Genomic DNA, 12,488 nt, shown 5'->3' with positions numbered 1-12,488 from the left:
CCGGTAAATTGCAATAGATTTCAACCGAATGAATGGCAATATTTTATCAAACCTAAAGCAAAATAAATAATTTATATCATTAGATCTAAAGCTAGACAACACTTTGAGATTTCGCTTCGTTTGATGATTGGTTTAAAATTAAATAATTCTCAAACAATATGTTCTATTAAAAAAAACACGATTTTTTTATTTTATAAATTATAGACAAACGTTATATTGAATTAGCCCTGATTATTAATAAAGTCTACAGATGGAGAAACGGCTTTAAATGCTGTTAAGTTTACACGGCGGTGAATAATTTGTGAAATACATATTATGCAATATGCTTCGCATTAAAAGCTGTTTTCTATAACACGTTATATATGTAGAATTGAACTCTAACACTAGATATACCTATAAAGTCGAGTTGTAACACTCTCCAACATAACTTTCACTCTCCGTTCCCGCGAAGGTTGCGACTCTGGTAGAAATGTCGTGGATGCCCAGCCAACATACCATGGGTAGCCTCAGGGGCCTCCCAAGGACAAAACCAGATCAAGAAACAGCAAGAGAATAGAAGCAACGACTGGCTGGTTCGACCCCCCCCCTTCCCCTCCCTGGCCCAGCCGTCCAATCGGGCTTAACGCTAGGCCCGAGGGTATGTTCTTGTATTTGAACAAATTAGAGGACTCAGTCCAGGGACATTTTTTCCCTAGCGACAGCCTGAAATTCGAAGGCGGTGCCCCGAGGCGGTACCAGCAATTATGACCTAAACACGTGAACAAAAGATGTTCTAAGATGTGGATTAAGACGTATGTTCTGTTTGTCAAGTCTAACTATAGGCATATGGCGTGTGGGGTATGCCTAATCTATCCAAAGCATTTGTCAACAGATGAATATATATATATATATATATATATATATATATATATATATATATATATATATATATATATATATATATATATATATATATATTATACTTATACATAGGCATGATATGTATACCTAAATAGGCGCCCCACAGGAAATTAGCCAGAATAGTCACTCTGTAACCCATGACAGTTATATTATCAATGATGTCGTTATACGTAAATGTTTAATTTGCCCGGAGCGGACACTCCCCTGCGTCTATTATTTTCGGACGGGTTTAACAAAAACGTGGTTGTCGATTGTGTGGTTTTGTTCAATTCGCGAGGGCATGGCTTCTAGCTAAGTAGCCTTGTTGAACCAACGAGTAGGAGGACTGAGAAGACACGATTCTATTTATTATTGTTAGAGTTATCGGCAACTTCACAAAGGTTTTCGACTTTAAAGCAGAAAAAAAAAGCATCATCGTTACAAATTAGGCAATGAATTTTACCTGGAAATAATTTCTGCGCCTGAACACTTTTCGCAGTTGTAGAAATTACCTAAAAAAAATATATTAGAAAAGAAAACCTAACAAAAACTATCAGAATGTGCTACACCCCCACTCCTCTTTCTCAGTTATAGTAAAGGGCGGGCCATGAATAAAACGATAATTCTTTCAAATTAAAAAAAAAATATCAGTAAAGCTTTTGTCTTCATCATTCAAACTAAGCAGCTTTCTGAACGAATAAAAATACACCCTGACATTTTTCCCCTGATTAAACTTTCAGTCCCAGGGACAAAGAGACCATGATTTGCATTACTTGGTTTGAAACATGCCCCCGGGCTCTTACTTTCAATGTATTTCTCGATGGCCGAACGTAAATATTCTGGCATGCCTTCCGGGCAAGCTCTTTACTCATGCGCAGAGCCCGCGGCCTGCATACTGAAACGAGACTGAACTCAGCTAGAAGTTTACACGCTGCTGCGGGGGACAGAAGTAATGGCGGGCACGGCAGATAAGGTTCCCATCCTCGGGGAGTAACGTGTTTTAAGATCCTTCTTTGCCCGGGGCGGGAGCAGGCTACATCAGTTATTATGCGCTACGTTTCAGGCTTTCCTAAATAGACTGGGCCAAAGAATGTCGACTATACCAAACAAGATATTTTTGGATTACTTTTTATTGAGTTCCTAACTAGATCTATTGAGCTAATAAATAAGATATAGATCTAGAAATCCAGTGGTTTTGTGATCATAGAAAATGCAGATACATTTAACGCAAACAATTATATGGATTTAAGAATATCGATTTTTTTGTAAACTTTTGGATAATCTGCCATGAGTTACTTCAATTGTATGCTGTTGTACAATCAGTTTCTTCCAGGCATCTCGGGGGGGGGGGGGGGCGGCGGCTCTGCACAAACGAAATTTATATAGAAAACATACTTTTACCAATAGTTCCCCCCACCCCAAAATGAAAGTCTGGAAGAAACACTGCGTACAAATAAAAAGTTAAATGTTCTTTTAAATAAGGCATTGGACAGGTCATTCTAAGTTCGACATAGATGTTTCAAGAAGTAGAGGCACCAAACTGACTTGACTAATGAGGAAGAGTATACCCAAACAACTAAAATAGTCCTTATCAAGACTTCTACTTTATGTTTAGCAGGCGATTTGCTTTTTGGAATCTTAGTGGAAAAGAATGCAACCCCCCCCCTATACAAACTATGACTGAGGGATCTTATACGATCTTTTTGTATGGAAAGAAGTTTCAGCAAAGCTTTACAATATAAATGTATACATGTTTATAGGCCACTTAGTTCAGTCTTATGCAAAGGTAAGAATTTTATTAATACAGCGTAATTTAATTAGGCTGTGATTTAACACAAACATAAATGTTCTGTTGTAATGGTTAAGTTGTTAATGCAGATGGAAATAACAATAAAAACGAATGATTGATTTTAAAACATGGTATTTTAAAAAATTTAATAGAACAGAAATTTCAACTTCCTCATAGCAACTCTTGCATTCAACACAAACCCAACCTGGCATGACATTCTCATTTGTTTTAAAAATGAATACACCAACAAAAACAACTCATAGGCTGCCTAATGTAGTAACATCTCAAAGTTTCTCTCCACCTACTGAACATGTGTGCCTGTCAAAGATAACATTCTTTGCCACAAAGGATTCAGCCTGACAGATCTTAAAACATTTGATACTTAGCACAATAAAAGTCAGCAAACTTACAGTAAACTTGCCTCACACAAATAACTGACAACATAAAATGTAGCAATAATAAAAATATGAATAGATGATGACATGATTTCCATGTACAGATGAAGAATGAATGATGATGAGAACTGATGAGAACTTGTATTTTACATTGGAGGTCCACCCATCCTTGGTGGCTGGCCAGGCATTCCACCTGTAAATTATATAAAGAAATGTGTCTAAATTATCAGTTACAACAGGCATATTACAATTATTATTTACAACCAACAAATAAATGCAACAGTTATTTAATAAAACGAAGTCAAATTTCCCCAGATTTAATCATGTACATCTAAAACCCACCCGGCATATGACAGTTATTTAAAAGCAACATTCTCCATCTCATGCTAGACAATAATCATTATCCATTTGGCAGCAAGAGTGCCTATGGCAAAGTGATTATACCTTCATCAGCACAACTTATATTGATCAAACTCCTGCTTTTAAAATCAGGTAACATAAGTGATGTCAGGTCCTCCAACATGGGAGGTAAACACTAAACATGTAAGCTGTACAAAACAACTAGTAGCCAACACAATTAAAAAGTATTCTACAATGTAAATATAACAATACACATCACACAACAAAATGCAGTTACGTCAACATCTCTTCAGCTCTGCAAAAGATAAATGTATGACATAAATAACATCCAATTTAATTTCTCATCTTATTATTTCAACGTGAATTTCCCCTTGGGCATTTCAATCATTGCATTCATTACTGAATTTTTTTCTGCTTCATAAGCCTGGGGCTAACACAAATTTTTCTAGATTCAAGCCTTAGAAGCCAGTTTTCATCCTCTGTACTCTCTATAACTGCCTGGAGAGTTCCATTCATACAGACTGTCTCTCATGAACCCAGAGGGGCGACATGGTAATAAAGAAAACCTTACAAAAACTAAGTATTTATTATGAAAGAGAAGAAGAATTAAACAAAATCACTTGGCTCTAAAAAAGTAGTCTTTCATGAACATTTATAATTCTAATATTAAATCCCAGTTAATTTAAAAAGAAGTGCAATCTTATTTGCAATAATCTCATTGAATAAAAAAAGGATTAAAAATAACAAACTATATGCTTTTTTTATAACTCCAAGGATGCCAACCCACAAGATATTTCTCAAACACATCAACCCAAATTTAACTCCAACTGTCATGTCTTAATTTTTTTTTATATCAATTTCTTTAAGCACTGAGATTATTTTATGATCAACAACCCCAGCCCAAAGTATTTCCCAAATCTCACTAGGCTTCTATAAAATAAATTCTAGTTTTTTTGTCTGTAACAAATGATAAGACATACATTCATTAAGTTGCAGTTATCAACCACAAAAAATGTTTTAGTTAACATCTACTTCACAAATAAATAGTACTTGCTATGTAACATGTCAGTCCAATTCAGGTTCTAATGTTACCTAAATTAAAATTTGAACTTATTTGTTTACAAGCTTGTATATTGTAACTAATATTGAAATTCCAGAAGGAAATATTACAATACCATTAAACTCTAGGTAAGCCAGAATTACCAAGAAGTGACTGATCCATTTTTAAATTGAAATTGACTTGTACTGCAGTGTTCAGTCAAATGCTTAGTTTTGTGTTAAAATTTTGTAACTTAGTTTAACACCACAAATTAGGTTAAGGAAGGGATTTGGCAGACTGAAGAAAAGTATAAGGGTTAAATCACTTCAGCATCACTTATTCCACTTATGTAAGACCAACTGTGAGTTGTCATTTATAAGGAACGAGCCGGCCCGCGGCATAACATACGCCGCTATTTAGTTGTTTCTAATTTTCAATAATTCATAATTTGTGAATTCGACAGTACCAACGCTGACACTGAAAATATTTCTTTAAAACACTATAAGTAGCTCGTTAAGGACCATAAACCCCCCCCCCCCCTACGTTTAAAATCGTTGGCTCTGCTTGTAAACATTTAGAGTGAACACAGCTCACTAAAACCATGTAGGGGTGGGGAGGTAGGGAGAGCGTTTGCAGCTTGTTTTCTAACGGCTCGAAGAAGAGAATTATATGTATAGATGACCTTTATGTATTCAAATATTTTAATGGCTAGTTATTGAGGGGGTCAATAGTTAAATTGATTTCAAAGCTCCACAAAGTAGTATCTTAGAAGAATGAATGTGTTTCAAGAATGAAGAGAAAACATTCATGGTCAACCGGCCATAGTTAAAACTCTACAGAATCCTAGTCAGGTACAGACAAGCTTCTGGCAGGATGTTGTGAAACACCTGTTTGCAGGGAGACCCATGGAATGGCAAAAAATGCCACTTTCTTGACAATGAAAAATGAGATATGGAAGGGAAACAACAACTCTTTAATCTTGTCAAAAGTGAAAGGTCTGAAGATCTACATTGTGCTGTGATTATTTTTTACCCAATAGAAATTAAATGTTACCAACAAACTATATTAAAAAAGTATTTTTGGCAAAAAAAAAAAAAAAAACAAACAACAAAAAATGTGTACCTCTCATGACAGGCACTGGTCCTGGGGCTCTAGGCATAGCTTGTGGTCTCATATTTCCTTGAGCACCCATCATCATAGGAGGACGAGCACCTAGATGTTGATAAAAACAACTTTAAAGGTACATGTATCAAACTGGTGTCTAGTGTGAAAACCTAATGAAACAGTAGGTACTCCAAACTGCGGAAAATCAAGGTTTCTGCTCATTTTCTTTACTTTTTCACTACTTTCCATCACAAAGTTCCCCCATAAAAATTAAGCGTATACTAATAAAAATGGTATGGTTAGAACGCTTAACTTAAGCTCTACAATAATGTGTTGTTTGTTTTTATATTGGTAAAGGAAGAATACATGTTTTTGTAGCTTGAAAAACATCACCGCAACGATTTTTATCGGCAAAATGACAGACCCGTTTTTACCCCTATCGCATTCTGACGCTTTGCGCTTCGGCGCCATGTGACGTATGAATTCTAAACATAGCTTATCGTACGCAGGATTGAATGACCTTTAGTCTCGTATAAAATGTTAACAAATTATTTTAGTAAAAATGGTTTAATTCTCACATTTTCTACGAAAAATTGAATTTTCACCAAAATCCACTAAAAATACAAATTTTCTACTAGCATGGTTAGAAAGATCGTCCATTTTTCTATTTAAATGCGAAACTATCTTTACAATATCAAAGATGGCGCGAATGGCAAAGCGCGATAACGAAACCATGTGTAACTCCCGTTCGCCGACGCGATCACGAAATTTTTTACAAAGAAAATAAAAGCCCGGCCCGGATCAGACCCCTGACGTGTCTGAATAGAAATCTATTTTTTCTTACGCATTATATCACAATAAAAACAGTTCAATATTAAAAAGAATACAATAAAATATTAAAATATTTAAGTATTTATAATTTAAAACTAAACTTTATCTGTAAAATTTGAATATATTTAGTAAAAGGTCACGCTGACCTAGTTTTTCGACCGGCAACATTTCGAGAGAAAACTACAGAGAATTGCGATAAAAACACTAATAAGAACTGATTATCCGATTTAAAATGTCCAAACTATCTGCTAAATATATAATTCGATTAGTCTTTACAGTTATGGGTATACTTTATCACCCGGTGTTTCTTTTTTCTTCATTTACGGGTCGTAATTTGCTAAAAATAAGTCTAAAATAGGTTGTCTATTTTTAATCTCGGCCCGATTTTAATCCTGAAATTGTGCATTTTTATTAACGTTTTTCAGCGATCTAACACTAAATTATTTCACTGAGAATGTTTCTTTTTAAATGTAGATTAACTGTAGTTACAAATAAATAACTTTTTCTATATATCTGTTAAGTTTTAGTAATTCTTTGTCAATTTAAAAAAACTGACTTAAAGCCGTGTTGAGGTATAAAATGCTCACCCCCACCTTATTTTCTCAAATCTGGACATTTAACTGCATGATTTATAGCACTCAATTTAATTTACATAATTAGGTAACATTTTCCCGTTTAAATCGATATAAAGGTGATTATTGTGCATGCAATAGAAGAATTTTAGTGGTTTTGTGAAAGTTGGTGATTTTTTAGTTTTTTTTCGCCCTGTCAAAATTTTGGTAAATATGGTGTAGTACGATTTTTAAGACAAAAAACGTTTAACTTTAACTTGTTATACTAGTTTGAAAAAAATTGAGACTACAATCTACCTACTCTTTTATTGGAATTAAGTTAGAGAATGGGTATAGCTGCTATAGATTTTGAGATAATCGGTGCCAAAGTCGGGTCCTCATGAGGCCGAAAAAGGTAAAAAAAAAAACGCGTGTTTCTTAAGCGCATAACTTTTTTTCTAATTGTCCTACAGACATAAAGTTGGTATCCATGTTCTTAGAATTATTAGTACTATGCAGAAAAACCAAAGCCATTATTGTGTGACTGATTTGAAAAATCCATTTGGAGTACCTAGAAACAGAAAAGCTATAAAACAGAAAAGCTCAAATGTTTAAAAGACATACCCATTGGTGGAGGGCCACCCATTCGTGGTTGGGGTGTCATCATTTGTGGGGAAGGACCACCAACACCTCGAGCAGGGCCCTGAAGTCCTGGTGCTCCACTTATTCCACCCGCTCCACCCATGCCACGCCCAGCAGCTCTCCCAACACCTGGTCCAGTACTTGCACCAGCTAAAGGTACCCTAGCTACACCTTCCTGTAGAGTAAAGAAAAAGATATTAGAGTTGATTTCTAGTACCTGAGTCCAATAATGGCACTTTAATAGAATCTTCTTAAAAAAAAAGGGTGTTAGGTTACTGGTAGTTAACTAAAGATTAAATACACATAGGGCTTAATTAATAATGCTAACCATATCCCTAACCCCAACCCTAGTCCTACCATATGCCTAACCCTAATTTCTAACCATACAACTAGATTAGATGACAATACTACTAACAATCTCAACACACCTATTTTTGGAAGTCTAATTATTAGACATAAGTATCCTCTACCATTCTATATTAATTTGGATTAAACCCCAATGTATAAGTTCCATAACACTAAAGAAACTATAAAATTCTGATAAACAAATTGTGGTATTTCACCTCAGCAGCAGGGGGTCCCTCTACTGTCATTGATACTAAGTGTTCTCCACGTAAAAGAACCAAACCCAGTACTCTCTTTTCTTCACGTTCATTTGATTTCACATTCTTGGGCTTTATCTTTCTAAATTCATCACAGTCACCCAATATAAGGTTCATATGCTTGTCAAATGCTTTGAATGTACCAATAAATATACGCCCATCTTGCAGTTGGCAGCGCATTCTGTAATTGATGTGCTGCAACATCTTGGAGCTCTTTCCGGTAGACTAAGAATAAACAACATTTTTGTTACAAGAGAATGTTCTAAGAGGACATAGAGTTGCTTCAAAACTGTTATTTTTAGAAAGAAAATACACATTACAGTAATAAGATGTAGGCATAGTAGTAAAAAAGTAGGCCTAATGGACTATTTGCATGGAAATGTATCAGAATCTAATGTGTTTTTTAAACATGAAACAAAGAAATAACTAAAAAGCATCTTAACATCTCAAGGACTAGGTCACTAGATTAAAAAAGATCTAGATCTAGAATCTAGATTTAGATCATAGATGTTAAAACAAAAGTAAAGCTTATGGATGAGTGTACATGGAAAAGTATTGAAGACTGGAAAAGCTTAAGAATAGATTAGAAGTCTGGTAATCTATCGTTTTGGGTACGTAAAATCGCCCGCGACTAGTAATGTGAAAAACAGGTGACTCCTTAAATTTTAATAATTATTTCACATTTTGAGGAGGATTTATGTTTTGAAAAATACAAAAATGTTTCCTTCTTTCATTTATGTACCTGTTTTTAAACAATTGAATTAAAACTTTTCAGTAATAAATGAAGACTAGCGATATTTCCAACAGATGCAACCATGCTCATTTACTATAGCAGCCATCTTGTTTAAGTTTTTTTTATAGCGGATATAGCGCGAGACAGGCGGAAGTCACTCTATTTTACAAATGGCTGCTGTTTATATAGCAAATCTTGCTCGCAAACACTGCTGTTTAAAGTTAATTTCTGGCATATATTGATATATTTAGCCATTGATTTAGGTTTATTATTCATTTATCTATAATATTTGACACAAATATATCACAATATACTTCTACTAAAGCCTTGACAATGAGGTAACTTTTTCGTACATTAATAGCCGCGGGGGTAATCTATCGTTTTGGGTACGTAAAATCGCCCGCGGCTATTAATGTGCGAAAACGTTATCTCATTGTCAAGGCTGTAATAGAAGTATATTGTGATATGTTTGTGTCAAATATTATAGATAAATGAATAATAAACCTAAATCAATGGCTAAATATATCAATATAGGCCAGAAATTAACTTTAAACAGCGGTGTCTGCAAGCAAGATTTGCTATATAAACAGCAGCCATTTGTAAAATAGAGTGACTTCCGCCTGAATCTCGCGCTATATGTCTATAAAAATAAAACTTTAACAAGATGGCTGCTATAGTAAATGAGCGTGGTTGCATCTGTTGGAAACATCGCTGGTGTTCATTTATTACTGAAAAGTTTTAATTCAAATGTTTAAAAACAGGTACATAAATGAAACAAGGAAACATTTTTGTATTTTTCAAAACATAAATCCTCCTCAAAATGTGAAATAATTATTAAAATGTAAGGAGTCACCTGTTTTTCACATTACTAGAGGAGTTTACACTTTTCGGACACACACCAAAAATTACGTAGGACCGAACACTTCGTCGGTTTTTGGCTCATAGAAACTTTAATTAGCATGTCTCACGCGAAACCACGGCGCCTGCACGTAAACTGTTCATTTATGAACACTTCCGTGTCAAGTACTTCCGTTTCCTTTCTCAAGAATTATTTTTAGAAATTTTTTAACGTTGCATGGTACGCACATTTCTATTTTTACACCAGCCGGATGAAGTGACCTAGGGTTGGACTTAGGGGCAAAACTTGAACCAATCACTGCTTAGCTAAAAGGTTACACTATAAATAGCTTATATATATGTATGGAACATCGTAAATGTCAAGGTTAATGGGTTTTTTCGTGCTTGAACAATAAAAAAGGGGTGTTCGCTAACTTATTTGGCCTTACATGGGATCGGACAGCAACACAAAAATATTATTAAATAAGAATTTAGAGCATAAAAGGGGCTGGTTATTGAAGGGAAAGGGTCAAAATAAGGTCAAGAAGGCAGTGGAATGCAAAAGAGGAGGGGGAATCATGTGACCTGGCTGGCTTAGCAGCGTACTGCGCGAGCCGCAATGGCTGAATGGGATGAACTTTGGGAGTGTGGGAAAAAGGTTTTATACTATTAAAATTACCTCACAAACAATCAATAACACAATATAAATGCATATAATATATGTTTTTATTCATTAAATTGACTTTAAATTATTCTAAATGAACAAAAAGTGCTATGTCCGATGACGGGTAAAGGTGTCCGAACACATGTAAAACTGTATTACATGTGTTCGAACACACGTTAAGACCCCCCAGTCACTATAACAAGAATAGCTTAAGTTCTATGCGTATGAATACAAAATGACACACACATTATTAAAGTAGAATGGTTGCGGATAGATATGATACTTTTTTTTGTTTTCTATGTTAAGCGGTTACTGAATGAGACCGCATGGAATTTTTACGTTGCGTTTTTTCGCTATGTGTGTCCGAAAAGTGTAAGCTCCTCTAGTCGCGGCCGATTTTACGTACCTAAAACGATAGATTACCGCCGCGGGCGATTTTACGTACCCAAAACGATAGATTACCAGAAGTCTAGATATTTAGATCTAGAGTTTAGATCTAGAAATTTAGATTTAGATCTAGATCTAGATACTAAATTTTAGTTACTTGGCATTTGAAATTGTTTGGGCAGAGTAGTCGGTGCTTGGCAATCCACCTTCTATTTTAAAATATAGGCTAGTCAAAATGATTTATTTTACTGTTACTCTCGCATAAGAGTACTGTTCAGATATAGATCTACTTGATGTATTGATAAATAAATGGTTATTGTGATATAAAACTGAAAGAAGAATCCACTTTCGATTTCAAATTGGGTCTTATAATTTACTATTTCTATATCTAGATATATGTAAACAAACGGCAGCCGGTTTGAAATATTTTATTCTTATTTAAGCGTACGCTAAATATCATAAATAGTTTTGTTCTTTAACGAGAGCATGTATGATTTTAAATAAATATAGCAGATCAAAGCATACCATCTTGAATAGTGGATGTCTAACGATTCAAAAACATCAGATTTTTTAATAAATTTATTATCCTGACGTAGTGGAATCGCGCTTAGCGTCAACGCAATCTACTTCCGGTTCAGTTACGATTTGCGTTTCCATAAGAAGGGAAATAACATAAAAAAAAATTATAAATGAAACAAACTTACTGAATATTCTCCCATACAGCACATCATTAATTTTTCCAAACTAGAAATTGGTATCCTTTTTTTAGTGCAAAGGTTAATTTATTAATTGTTTTAACTAAGAATATGTATATGGTGAAATAATATTTTAGTTCAAATACAATGCATTTTAAAATATCGTAAAGCAATAAGTTACAATAATACTACCATTTCTTACCTTAGGGGTCATCCATAAATGACGTGACGATTTTTGAACGATTTTTACCTCCCCCCTACCCTCCGTCACACATTGTCACAAAAAGCCAGGACCCCCCCCCCCCTAAATGACGTCGCACCTCAGCCTACACCCCCCCCCCTCAAAATTGCAGTTGAATTTTTTTTAAACATCGATATTTTTTTCCAAAATCTTGTCTGAACTCTGTCAAAATGGAGTATTTGAATCAATTCCTATTACAATTTATTAAAACAGTTTTCTAAAGCGTGAAATAACGTCTAAACTTCGTTTTCTAACATTGCTTTTTTAGAATGCAAAAGTGTGACGTCGCACCATCTGACCCCCCCCCTCCCCCTCATCACACACCGTCACAAAATTACGGACCCCCTCCCCCTACGTCCCCCTGTGACGTCATTTATGGACCACCCCTTATTTTAAGTATATTCTTAGTAATTTTCGGTCTACTAAACCTAGACTCACCCAAAATATTCAAATTTTTCAGAAAACTCTCCACAAATTACTAGTTTATTTTTTTTCCAACCTTTAATTTACAAAATTTAAATTATAACGTGTTATAAAAATAAACTATTGAGTGAAAGTGTGACTAAATCCTAGATCTAAACAGAAGAAATAAGTATTCTGTTACTTTGGCAAAAGTGTGTCAGTCCTCACAAGCAGACAGTGTTTCTTCCAGACTTTTTTCTCCGGGGGGGCACTGGAAATCTTCGGGGGGGCGGTAAACTTTCTTCGGGGGGGCGGACACTGTTAAAAGTATATATTT

The 12,488-nt window shown here is 34.8% G+C and overlaps 1 protein-coding gene across 1 annotated transcript; it reads right to left on the bottom strand.

Annotated features, from left to right (window-relative positions):
* Positions 1 to 2,783: 2,783 nt before the first annotated feature.
* LOC131928543 (small nuclear ribonucleoprotein-associated protein B') lies at positions 2,784 to 11,469 on the bottom strand. Its single transcript, XM_059284610.1, has 5 exons — positions 11,339 to 11,469; positions 8,154 to 8,417; positions 7,573 to 7,765; positions 5,585 to 5,674; positions 2,784 to 3,256 (listed from the first exon to the last, which is right to left on the bottom strand). Exons 1-5 carry the CDS (start codon positions 11,339 to 11,341, stop codon positions 3,210 to 3,212), a joined length of 597 nt encoding a protein of 198 aa, XP_059140593.1. The 5' UTR covers positions 11,342 to 11,469; the 3' UTR covers positions 2,784 to 3,209.
* Between the last annotated feature and the right edge of the window lie 1,019 nt (positions 11,470 to 12,488).

The sequence above is a fragment of the Physella acuta genome, unplaced genomic scaffold, assembly GCF_028476545.2.
Source record: "Physella acuta isolate Inbredline_101_S28 unplaced genomic scaffold, ASM2847654v3 ptg000091l, whole genome shotgun sequence".
Lineage (NCBI taxonomy): Eukaryota > Metazoa > Mollusca > Gastropoda > Physidae > Physella > Physella acuta.
The sequence above is the reverse complement of the archived record's forward strand: the minus strand, read 5'-3'. Positions and strand labels throughout refer to the sequence as shown.